We start from the raw sequence: 12,321 nt of genomic DNA on the forward strand, positions 1-12,321 counted from the left end.
CATGTGATGAACCAGCTTCATTATGTTTTCTGTTCACATTTGCTTTTCTCTGCCAATCTGTTGATATTATGAACATGCTGAACTACATGTAGCATTGAAGGCAAAGATCTTCATGCAGGCACAGGCTTTGTCGACCATTTTAGTGTTGTTTTTATGTCATATCCTGCCTTTGGAGACCCAGAAGTGTTAGGCTCTGTCCCATTTATAATTTTGACCCTAGCCCTCATTTTTAGGGCCCCCTTGGTTCTCCAGACAGAGTTCTAAGGGGTTGTGATAAAATCTTCTTCAAAAGGAGACGATCCTTTGGAGATTTCCCATATCACTTGGTTCAGATTGTGCCTCTGTAAAAACATTTGTCTCTTGGAGAGGCTTCCGCCTAGCCACATAAAGCCCAGGTTGGTGGAGGGCTGCAGTGATGGTTGTCCTTCTGGAACTTTGTCCCATCTCCACACAGGATCTCTGGAGCTTAGTCAGTGACCATCAGGTTCTTGTTCACCTCTCTTACTAAGACCCGTCTCCCCCAGTTGCTCAGTTTGGCCTGGCGACCAACTTTTGGAAGAGTCCTGGCTGTGCCAAACAGCTCAGGACGATTTCAGGGGCAGTCTGTCCTGAAATGTTCTGGAAGTTTTCAGGAATAAATTCTCACATTTACAGCCACAGTTAATCACCGACTTACCCTTGTCCAATCTTCTCAAAGCGTGTATATTTCTTCTTGGGGTCTCCAACACTTACAATCGTCCCTAAGTTAAAGAAAGAGAGGGAAAGAGGCAAAATTACTCTCAGACTATTAAGACAAACACAAATGTTTATGAACCAGAGCTTTGAATCACACAGCTGGGTATTCATATGTACAGTATATGAAGGTTCATTTGTTTTACAACTGAATTTGAATGGATAGAATAGCTCGTTGTCTTTCTATCCATTCAGATTCTACTCTATGTTCATCACACTCAGGTCAATGCAGCATGCAGACTGAGAGAAAGAGCAGAGAAGAAAATGGAGTAAAAGACAAAGGAAAAGAAGAGAAATTATGGAAAGAATGAACCAGAGATGAGACTAAACAGATCAAAACTTAATGGAAGTATAAAGTTCAATTCAGGAAAAAAATCATAAACAAGAGGAGGGAAAAGTTCAACCGAGACAGCGGAGATGATAGAACTAAACATAAAACAAATCAAACAAAGAGAGAAAGCAGGAAAAAAGAGAGAAAGTTTCTCTGGCAGCTCTGTCTGCAGGTCATCATCAGAGGACAAAACCTGGAGTCACTCTGAAACTGCTGAGACATTACGATGGAAAGAGAGAGGACGACCAATCAGACGTGAGGATTGGACAGTGGGGGCGGGACAGTGGATATCAGGTCTGTCAATCAGAAAGACAGACGGACAGACAGGCAGTATCCTGGTCTTACCAGCAGAGGGAGATCTGAGCACATCTGGACAGGCGTGGGGCATGGTTTAGAAAATATACAGGACTTTATTCAAGGGTTATAAAATATATGGTTTAGAAAATATACAGGATTTTAAGATATATGGTTTAGAAAATATACAGGATTTTATCCATGGGTTGTAAAATATATGGTTTAGAAGATATACAGGATTTTATTCAAGGGTTAAAAAAAAAATATGGTTTAGAAAATATACAGGATTTTATTCATGGGTTATAAAATTTATAGCTTGGAAAATATATAGGATTTTACCCATGGGTTAGAAAATATATAGTTTAGAAAATACACAGGATTATACAGCAGGGGGATCTGATTTTGATTTATTTTATTTTGAAGGGCTGGGGCTCCTGAAAGGTACAATGTATGTTAACATATTTTTTTTCCCTTAAAATATACAGACACTGAAAATTCTATATTCCCCTGTGTTAAGTAAAAGAAGAAAACAACATTTAGTTGCAGTGTTTGCGTTTTTTTTTTTTTTGAATAGGGATTAAAACCCACACCAGATCACAAGACAAACCTTAGTGAAATATAAGATGATGTAATTTCTTAATGCAAAATGTTATATTCAATTCTTAACATTTTCCCTACACAACCACCCATTAATTTTATAGCTTTACTGCTTAGCCCATTTACAAACCCCAATTTCAGAAAAGCTGGGACACATTGTAAAATGTGAGATTATAGTGACTTGTAAATCCTTTCCAACCCATATTCAAATGACTACAGTACAACAACAAGATATTTGATGTTAAAAAATGATAAACTATTCTTTAGGAAAAATACACGCTTTCTGAATTTGATGCCTGCAACATGTTCCAAAGAAGTTGGGACAAGAGCATGTTTACCATCATATTACATCCCCTTTTCTTCTAACGATGCTCTGTAGGCATCTGGGGACTAGAGACAAAACATATCAAGTAGCTCAACAGTGTGGGGTTTCTGTTGTGGCATTTTGCACTTCATAATGAGCCATATGTTTGTTTTCAGTGCAGGCCAGTCTAGTACTTGCCTTCTTTTACTGTGAAGCCATGCTGCTGCCATTATCTCACAGAAATAAACAGGGATGTCCCTAAATAAGACTTTGAACCTCTGTGTACCTCATTACCTCTCTTAATGGAGTCTTTATCAATGTGTTAGTGATCCAAGTCATGGGCACTAATACACCTAATACACCATCACAGATGTCGGCTTTGGAACTTTGCATTAATTTACACTCTAGGTGTTTTTTTCCCTCTTTAACCTGGAGGACTCAATGGGAATTATTCCAGATAGTATTTAAAGTAGGGACTACCCAGACCATAGCCCACTTTCCCACTACAGGCCAGTCCATCTTAAACAAGCTCAGGCTGTTGTAATATGCATCACAGAAAGATGGTGGTTTTAAATGCAGTGCCACCTGAGGATGGAGGTCACAGACATATATTGTTGGTTTTTAAGCCTTGCTGCTGGCATGCAGAGATTTCACCAGAATCTCTGAATTGTTTAATGATATCGTAAATGGTGAAAATCTCTAAATTTGTTACAAGTGCCTGTTGATGAACTTGTTCATAAACGGTTGGACCACCTGACCACACAGTCTTTCAGGAGTTCTCCTTTTATACCCAATCATGCTACCTGTTACCAAATAATCTACCTACCAGTGGAAAGTTCCAGGTGTTTTATGGACATTCGACAACTTTCCCAGTCTTTTCTCACCCCTGTCCCAACTATTTTGGAACACAATGCAGGCAAACTTGAAATGTGTGTATATTAAAAAACAGGTCTGGCAGTTTTAACATTAAAGATGTTGTCTTTGTGCTGTATTCACTTTAATACAGGTTAACAAGGGTTGACAAATCACTGGATTCTGTTTTAAGATTAAGATGGTCAGATTTGAGTTTTTTTTAAAAAGGAAGGTGTTTTTAATCAAAAAGGCTGAAAATAAAGGCTATTTCTGCTTTGACGCACACAGGAGCATTGCATATTACCTCAGACTGCATGGACAGTATAAATGTGTATTTTTGGGTTTAAAAGTGAAAGTGAAGTAAGTCTGAGGGAAACATGAAACATCCAAATCAGGCCAGATTAAAGACTTTGAAACACAAAAGCCCCAGTGTGTACAAACTGTGTTTGGTTTCCAGAATTCACGTCGGGCTCGTATTATCTGGCAGGGGAAGCTTTAAAAATAAATAATGTGGTTGAACTGAAAGGAAAATCCAAAATTCTTACATATCTGTGGTTTATTTCTGAGAAAGTGTCTCGGTTACGTCTGTTTTCTGTGGCATGTTATGCAAACCATGTAGGAAATGTGATGAGAACCAAAAAAAAATGATCATTAGCACTCGAACTAATGGAGGTTTTTAACAGGATTGTTTGAGATCTAATTCACTGCAGTGAGCTTTTGTTGTTAGCAAGTGATAAAGTTATGTAATGGCACTGCACCAACACCCCACACAGTCAACACTACGGGGAACAAAAACAGAGAAAAAAGGTAGAAATGAAGCGCCACACTGGCTTCTATCACATTCTGGTAAAGTTGTATAGTTTATCTCCAATGATGCTAAGCTGTCAGGTGTAAGGGTGAAACATTATAAAACACTTTTACAGAAAGAAAGCAACCAGCAGCTTCACTGGGACTAAAATAAATCCACATCTTGCTGCGTGAGAGAAAAGCATGTGATAAGAAGAGCAGGTGATGAAAGAGCCTGTCGAACACAAAAGTGTAAATGAGACCAAATTTAGCACTCGGAGACTAAATGCCCTCAATGAACTGCAGCAGATAAAAACTGCATCAGATGACGTACTCAGAATGATTTTCACTGCTTTAGAGAAAAAATTAACACAGCAAAGTTTTGCAAAGAAAGGACATCAATCTGAAGAAGTAACCTAATTCATAGATACTTCTTCCTGTTGTCCACATTTACACTTACATTTTCAGGGAATTAAATACACTAACATTTAGATAGTAAAGTATTTACATGTCACATGACACTCCATAACAACCTGTAATTATGAATGCTTCCAGTTATCATCCTGAATATTGACAACTCTTTACTGTATCATGGCAGCAGATATTTTAGACAACCATGCTACAGATCCCTCTGCAACAACCTTAACCATAATATTTGCACCACAATCTGAGAAATATTAATAATTATTATAATAACAATCTTTATTTATAGAGCCGTTTTAAACCAAATACCAATTAAACAGACTTTTAGATATCCATGTTGTGCCTGAGAGCAGAAACACCTGAATTACACACTAACATTATATGTACATTTTTCAAATTAATTGAGGTAACCTTGTTTAAAGTTTCTTTTAAAGTTTAAGTCCAAATAAAAATATGTACATATTCTATGGCCTTTTAAAAATAGGTTTAAAACAAATTAATTCTCCTCAAATTTGTCTGCTTTAAAAACAGATTCCACATCTACAAATATTAAGTTACAGGGTACCTATTTGATGTTAACATGAGATTTTGTCTCATAAGCTGTGTTATAAGACTGTTCCCTAATGAGGGAAGCTCTTTTGAGATAATAAATATTCAATTTCATGTTATTTTGGGTATTCATTAATATTTTATCATTACAGTGGTGGAGTCAAGTTATCTGCCCACCAGCAACAATAGTTGCCCCTCATGCAAATCAGGTTTTCAAGGCATGAGAGTAAAAATGGAAGACCTGCAGAACATGTTCATATGGGACCCAGTTAGAGGGGACATATTACGCAAAAACTACCTTTTCAGGCTTTTCTAACAAAAATATGTGCCCGTGGCCTGACCACAATCCCCTCAAGTACCAAAAAATCCATTTGCTCCCCTCTCTTTCTCCACCTTTCAGAAAATGTGTGCTGAAACAAGACATTCTTCCCTCGTAATGTCATGTGGGGAGTCAGCCCCGCCCCCAAGCGCGGTTGGTCCTCCCCACTTGGAAGAAAGTTCTACCCTCCTCTCCTGATCTTCCTCTCAGTTGGAAGATCAGGAGAGCCACATCAATTAAGCCACATCCATTTCCTGAGAGGGGCGTGGTCAGGGGCGGAGTCTGACAGCTCGTTACATTTAAAGCCACAGACAGAAACAGCTCATTCTGAGCAGGGAATTTTAGACGTACAAAAATCCAATACTGGAATGTTTTTCACAAACGGACCTCACAGGCATGTTTTAGGGACCTCCAAGACCAAAATAAACTTGTCTTACAAGGTTAAAATACGGCCCCTTTAACATAATGTTGTGCATAAAAATAATGGCAAAAATTTGGACACCATGGATAAACTGAAATGGACAGAAAAACAAACACTAAAATTAGCCTATGTGTGTTAAAAACTTTGTTTATAATGCCCTATGTAGCCTCTATCTCTATCTCTAGCTCTATCTCTTCTATGTATTTTCATAATCAGAAAAAGGAGCAGAAAGAGCTGTAAAAAAACACCCTAAATTACAGAGATGTTGATTCACAAAGGATTAGTATTACCTGTGGACCTCTGTGTGAAATATGGTTGGTAATTTTTCCTTTACAATTTACAGACGTAGTCGATTCACATTGAAAACACAGAAGTCCTCTGTCAGAGGTTCTAATATTCGTTCAGTGGGAATATAGGAAGATTTAGGAAGGAAAAGGTAGAATCTGGTATTTTTTAAAATTTAAAACATTAGTTACTGTTTTCAGCTTTCTGTGGTGGAAAATTAGAATTTTTGATGTGACAAGATGTAAGTTTTTTAGTGAGTGTCTGCTTGTGTGTTAATCTCAGAGCAGAAAATAAAGTTTTATGTTGTTTGGTTGAGGATCTGTATGTAAGCAAAGGTCCCATTTCAGCAGCCTTCAATGCATGTTATAAATTTAGAAAGCATCCATGTTTGATTATTTTGCCACCACATGTTGATAACTGCAGGGATCTGCCACAAATAATCCAACACTGATATTTTGTTAAGGGCTCACCTGGATGATATACATGAGTAATATGGAAGTGAAACATACAGAGTCAAAATATTTCCATGAAACAGGAAGAAAAGGTAGGAGGAGTGTTTGGCCTTACGTAGTTTCTCCAGGATCTCCTCGTCTGACATCTTCTTCTTCCTGGTTTTATCCTGTGGACGGGGCACAGAGGGCCCGGGGGCAGGACTTGCACTGGGTGGGCTGCTGGGGGCACTCTCTGCAGGCGGGGCAGGGGTAACAGCAGCGGCAGCAGCTGTAGGCGGGGAGATAGGGGAGGTGGCGGCATCTTTGGTCGGAGGAGGAGGGAGGGGCTCGATCACCGAGCGTGTGTATATCTGGAAGAAAACGTTAAGAAATGACATTAAAACTTGTAGCAGTTAAAGTTTTTATGTGTAGATAAATACATGACTGAGCCAGTTTAGTGGTGGGGTTTAGTAACTGTCACAGATATTATAGGGGTGGGAAATGTGTCTAATCAGAGCTTTAATGATGCTGTTGAAGACGTCAGACATGCTAATGAAGTGAGGATTCACTGCAGGACATCTGACTGAAGCACTTTGTTTACTGTATGTCTACCTAAGTGTACACATAACTGACCCTGCAGAGAACAGAGAGCTTCTTTGAAAATCTGTTAGCGCGTTAAAAACCTCCCTGCCTCCCCTGTGACAGCCTCACTCAAACACTCAGGTCCTTATGTTCTCATTAGAGAGCTACAGCAGAGCAGGAGGCAGGTCCATTTAGAGATTAATGTGAAGGAGAATCTGATGAAGGACCTCTACCTGAACGTCAGTGAAAACTCATCTGAGACTGTTCAATGCAGAGAGGAAGAGAGACCGATGCAGTGTGTGCGTACTGCAGGCTGAGATAAATCTGTTAACCCTTTTCATGCCTGATTAAATATTTTTCGATTTCTGACGCTTTTATTCCACTGCATAAACACCTCACAGCTGAAAGACAGTATTCATTTTTGAGTTTAGGTGTTTCACTCATTGTTAAACTCCAGCACAACAATGTGTACATCTTAACTTCAAACATGGCTGTATATATCCTGACTCTGGTAGACAGACTCTGTGTGATGCTAGAGTAACAGTTACCAGTGAATGCATTGTGACCGATGACTATATCAAGATGGACGAAGCAACAGCTGCCTGGAAGTGAAGCCAAAAGTCTTACAGGGTTCTTACACCTTTTCAAGGCCAATTTCAAGCACTTTTTCAGCACTTTTAAGGTGCATTTACAAGCTTTTACAGCATCTTACAACTGTGGTGAATTTTGTGTTAATGCAAAATATATATTAACTTGGGGGCAGGGTAGCACAGTGGGTAACAACAATGACTTTGGCATAGGAGGCTGATGGTTCAAATAAAAGTCAGGGAATGATCAGCATCCACTTAAGGTCCTTAACTCCTGGAACACCTGTCTACCTGTCTAATTTATGTCACTTTGGATAAAAGTGTCTGCTAAATAACACTGTAACATTGAAAAATATAAGTCTAGATTAGATTAAAATGACTGAAATTATGGGGATAATAGCCTTTAGAAGATGCCATAAGCTAGATGATAAACTATAGACAATTCCAACCTAGTCAAATTAAACATTTGCGTAAACAATTAATTATTCATTTATGTTTTTCCCCTCAAAGATCTCCTGACTTATGCTGTCTGTATATACAGTTGTAAGAAAAGTATGTGAACCCTTTGGGATTTCTTGGTATCTGCATAAACTGGTCATAAAAGGTGTTCTGATCTTAATCTAAGTCACAACAATAGACAAACACAGTCCGCTTAAACTAATACAGCACAAAAATTGCTATGTTTTCATGTTTTTACTGAACAAAACATATAAACATTCACAGTGCAGGGTGGAAAAAGTATTGTTATCCATGAATTTTCAAATTTACTGATTTACAAAAATACTGAAAAAATAGTAAAGCATATTATTATTTCTTGATTAATATGTCAAATTATAGTTATTTACTTGCATTCCTGAACAGAAAAAATAGTTCTAGTGGTTGAATGTTATGCTTGATTAATTTCTGACTTCTCAGAGAAGCCCAGTGAGCCAGCTCAAATTTGGGTCAATTCAGTTTGAAATCCCTCATTCCTGTTCAAAATGGTAAAATGTGGAGAGCTCAATGAAAATGAAGAGTCCACATTAAAGCACTTCATGATGCTGGATGGTCTCTGAAACAAATATGACAGGTGGTCTAATAAATTTGTTAAGCACTGTATATTTCCCATTCCCTGGGGAAACCTCCCATACAAAGAGTCTGGAAAGGGCAGGACCTTTAAAAAAATCTCAGAAGCTGACTGGACCAACATTCTGTCTGTCACATTCATTACGGGTCAAGAGCAACAGGACAAAATAAGGTACGTAACATAAGCTTGGCAGGCATGCACTGTCATAGTTAGAGCTTGTTGGTGGATAAAACTCATGCCGAGGCCAGTCAGGAGAAGTGGAAAAACATCTTCTCTCCCAAGAAAAGCTTTCATTGTGATTCTTTGCTCATCTTTCAATAGAGAAAAGCTGTCAAGAGCTGATTAAAAACTGCCAGTGCAAGTAAAAGCTACTTGTTACATTACAAAGTCATGCCGAAGCAGGTCGAGGGTGAAAAAAAACCGTCTTTTCTGCCATGAAAGCTTTTAATAATTTTCTTTGCTCTTCTTTAAAATGAATAAATAAATGTGGTCCACTTCTGATAAAACTACCACTAAGCTATAGCTACATTCAGGCCAACTGTCAGTAGCAGCCATTACTATGGTCTTACAGTACAATTAAACACCTTCCATAGCTACCGCCTCGTTCTCCTCTAAGGATGCTGATTGGTCCAGCCTGTTCTCAGATCTTGAACAATCATTTCAGATTGGAGCTTTGCATGAAATTTTGCCAATCCATCTGCTTTGCAAGATTATGAACTTGTCAAAACTACCACGGAAGTAGGCAGGTTATTTAAAGTAACATATGAGTGAACTGTGACAGAAAAACAGTGAGTTTAATCCCAGAACTCTGCCTCTCCAACTTTGACAAAGAGACAGAAAGTGATGTTCTGATACCACAGCGCACTGTAACGTCAGGGTGCAGGCATCTTTACCTGATGAATAACCGATTTAGAGAGTAAGAACCTTCTGGGAAACCAAACTGTTCCTCTTATGGGGCTATCTTGGCTTTACTTTTGTACTGGGAAGACACAGAGTCTCGTTTCCACATTATTATACAGTCAATGATTGTGGCCTGACTTAAGTTTGGTAGAGGAGGGATAATGCTTTGTTTTTAGGGTTTAGACAAGGCTTTTCTGACTTTCAACTTCAACTTTCAACTTTAACTTTATGGTCCCCTAGGGGAAATTTGCTTTGCAGGCAGGTAAAAACATAGGAAACAGAGTCACATAAATTTTTAAAATTTAAATTCAGTTGTGTGATGGCTTTAGTTATGAATGAATTTTTCATCCTCTTAGATTTTGCCTTAGGTAATCTAAATCTCCTGCCAGAGGGTAGGAGCTCAAACTCAGCGTGTAGAGGATGATCAGGACACTGTATGATGTCCTGAGCCTTAGAGTTTACCCTCCTATAAAAGATTGTTGACAGGTCAGGTAATGTAACACCACTGATTTTGCTGGCAACCTTAACAACATGCTCTAGCCTCTTTTTATCTCCTAAAGAGAGGCTGCCAAACCAGGAAATAAGGGCAAATGTCGGGACAGATTCAACAGCTGAATGATAAAACATTGCCTTTAATTTGTTGCACACACCAAACCGGTTGAGCATCAAGAGGAAGTGCAATCGCTGCTGTGATTTCCTGTAAACAATGTCTGTGTTTTCGTTAAAAGACAGTTTACTGTCAACAACCGGACCAAGGTATTTAAAACTGGTGACGCGCTCCACAGTCTCCCAGGGACTGTGTCCTCCCCCTGTAGCAGACGTACTATGACTGTATCATCTGCAAACTTTAGGACATGTCTCTCTGGATGTGAACTTCTATGGTCGTCAGTGTAGAGGATACATAAAATGGGTGAGAGGACACAGCCCTGTGGAGAACCAGTGGAGGAGAGGAGGATGTCAGACAGAGCACTGTTCACTCTGACTCTCTGGGATCTGTCTGTTCAAAAATCTAAAATCCAGCCAACAATACTAGGACAGGTTAAAATTTGATAATAATTTAGAAGCTAAAACATCTAAAAACAGTAAATGTACATGGGTGGCATGGGTAAATGTGCATGGTGCACTGATTCAGTTAAAGTTCTTAAGTTCATAGAAAAAGTTTGTGACAGTCACTTTTTCTTCTCTAGAATGACTCTGCTCCTAAACTGAGGTACCTGTCAACATTTAAAACCCAGTTTAAGGTTAAGAAACTCATCTAACCAGCACAGAGCCTTAACATGATTGAACATTTCTAGTTAGAAATAGAGCTACACCTGCTCTTTAAATGTCAGTAAACATCCATAAAGTATTTGTTTACAGGGAATAGAGGATGTGATTGTGAGTAAAGAAAGGAAGTGTGCAGTCTTACTGATTTGGTGTGCTCTGGTCGTGGGGCGATCACCGGCGGGGGCTCTGCCTCATCTTCATCGTCCTCGGATAGGGTTTCTATGGCGGGCGTCTCGGACACGGCCTTGGAACTCTGCTTCAAATCACAAGAAGAGAGAGGGCGGGGCTTCAGTGACATCATCGTCACGTGAGCCAACAGCGATACCAGACCCATCATAGCTTCCTGTTGTTACTGCTTTATCATCTCATGGTGCAGATTTGTCCTCCCAGCCTCCTTCTCTTCTTCTCCGCTCGTTTTTACTCTAAATTTAACTTCCTTTCTTCTCCGTCTCTCCACCTTTTTCTTCCGTCCTTTCTCTCGCCTTCCTCTTGTCATCACTGTCACTCTCTGAACGCTCTGGTCATGTCAGGGTTCTGAAACCCCTCACCATACATTCCCCTCTTCATCCCTCTTCTTCCCTCCTCTATCTCTCTCTTTTAGTCTAACGCTCGGCTGGTGGCCAAGCTGCAGACACGAGGAAATGGTAAAAAGATGCTGATTCACAATGCAGAGTGGACAAAACGAGAGAGGGAGAGAGAGAGAGAGAGAGAGAGAGAGAGGAGGAAGAGGAGTGTGCACCTCTTATGGATTGGCATCACCAACACTTTTCCCTCCTGTATTCCCACCTTCAAAGTTTGGCCTAAAGGCACCTTTCTGACAACACTAACACTGCAGCATAAACAGAACGTCTCAGTCATGTTAAAGTCAACTGCATGTTTAATATTGAATTTTACCACATTTTAAAACTAATCAAGTCCCTTCAGACAATGTAAAGCACTTTCTTACCGCTGGGTTGATTAGAGAATCAAATAAAGTCAAAGAGATGTATTTTATGATGTTGGGCTTTTAGAATAATTATCTAAATTAGTGCTGCACTGCTACACTGATGTGGTCTAAAACCATGACTTAGAGCCAGGAGTCAGCTTCAAAGGGCTTATTCTGCCAAATACACTGTTTAACACTGTTAAACATTATGAAACGTGCAGGAGTGCATGTACAAAATAGCTCACTGACGTCCAGTGATCCATGGTTAATGTGACACATTTACTCTTTAGTGAGTTCCAGTTCAGCTGCTTTTACTGTACAAGTAACCCAGTCAAGGTTACCAATAAGGCTACAAGATTTTCTAAAGAAATTGTTCTTTGCTATGCTTTTACTTTGTAATGTTTACTGTCTTAAGCCAGGGGTTCCAAAACTTTTCAGCCTGTGACCCCCAAAATAACGTTGTCAGAGATCAGGGACCCCCACCTTCCCCTGCTTCACTGTCTCATGACCCCCCTAAAGGTTCCGACCCCTACTTTGAGGGCCACTGTCTTAAGCTAAGAGTACTTTACTTCCTGTTTGAATAAAAGCTTGCTTTCAATTTGAAAAAAAGAAAAAAAAAAGAAAAAACAAACAAATAAAAAAAAAAAAACAAGGAACTTCCAGTTCAGTGC

The 12,321-nt window shown here is 39.3% G+C and overlaps 1 protein-coding gene across 3 annotated transcripts in view; it reads right to left on the reverse strand.

Moving 5' to 3' along the window:
• pak1 (p21 protein (Cdc42/Rac)-activated kinase 1) overlaps nt 1–12,321 on the reverse strand; it is a 104,372-nt gene that overhangs the window by 16,805 nt on the left and 75,246 nt on the right. For 2 of the 3 annotated variants that reach the window (XM_041802454.1, XM_041802444.1), the window contains 3 exons: nt 10,868–10,981; nt 6,461–6,695; nt 677–740 (listed from right to left, as the gene is read on the reverse strand). In XM_041802454.1, coding sequence (XP_041658388.1) covers nt 677–740; nt 6,461–6,695; nt 10,868–10,981 — 413 coding nt within the window. The remainder of the gene's footprint in view (nt 1–676; nt 741–6,460; nt 6,696–10,867; nt 10,982–12,321) is intronic. The other variant, XM_041802461.1, reaches the window with a different exon arrangement.

Source organism: Cheilinus undulatus, linkage group 2 (assembly GCF_018320785.1).
Source record: "Cheilinus undulatus linkage group 2, ASM1832078v1, whole genome shotgun sequence".
In the NCBI taxonomy this organism is placed as follows: Eukaryota; Metazoa; Chordata; class Actinopteri; order Labriformes; family Labridae; genus Cheilinus; species Cheilinus undulatus.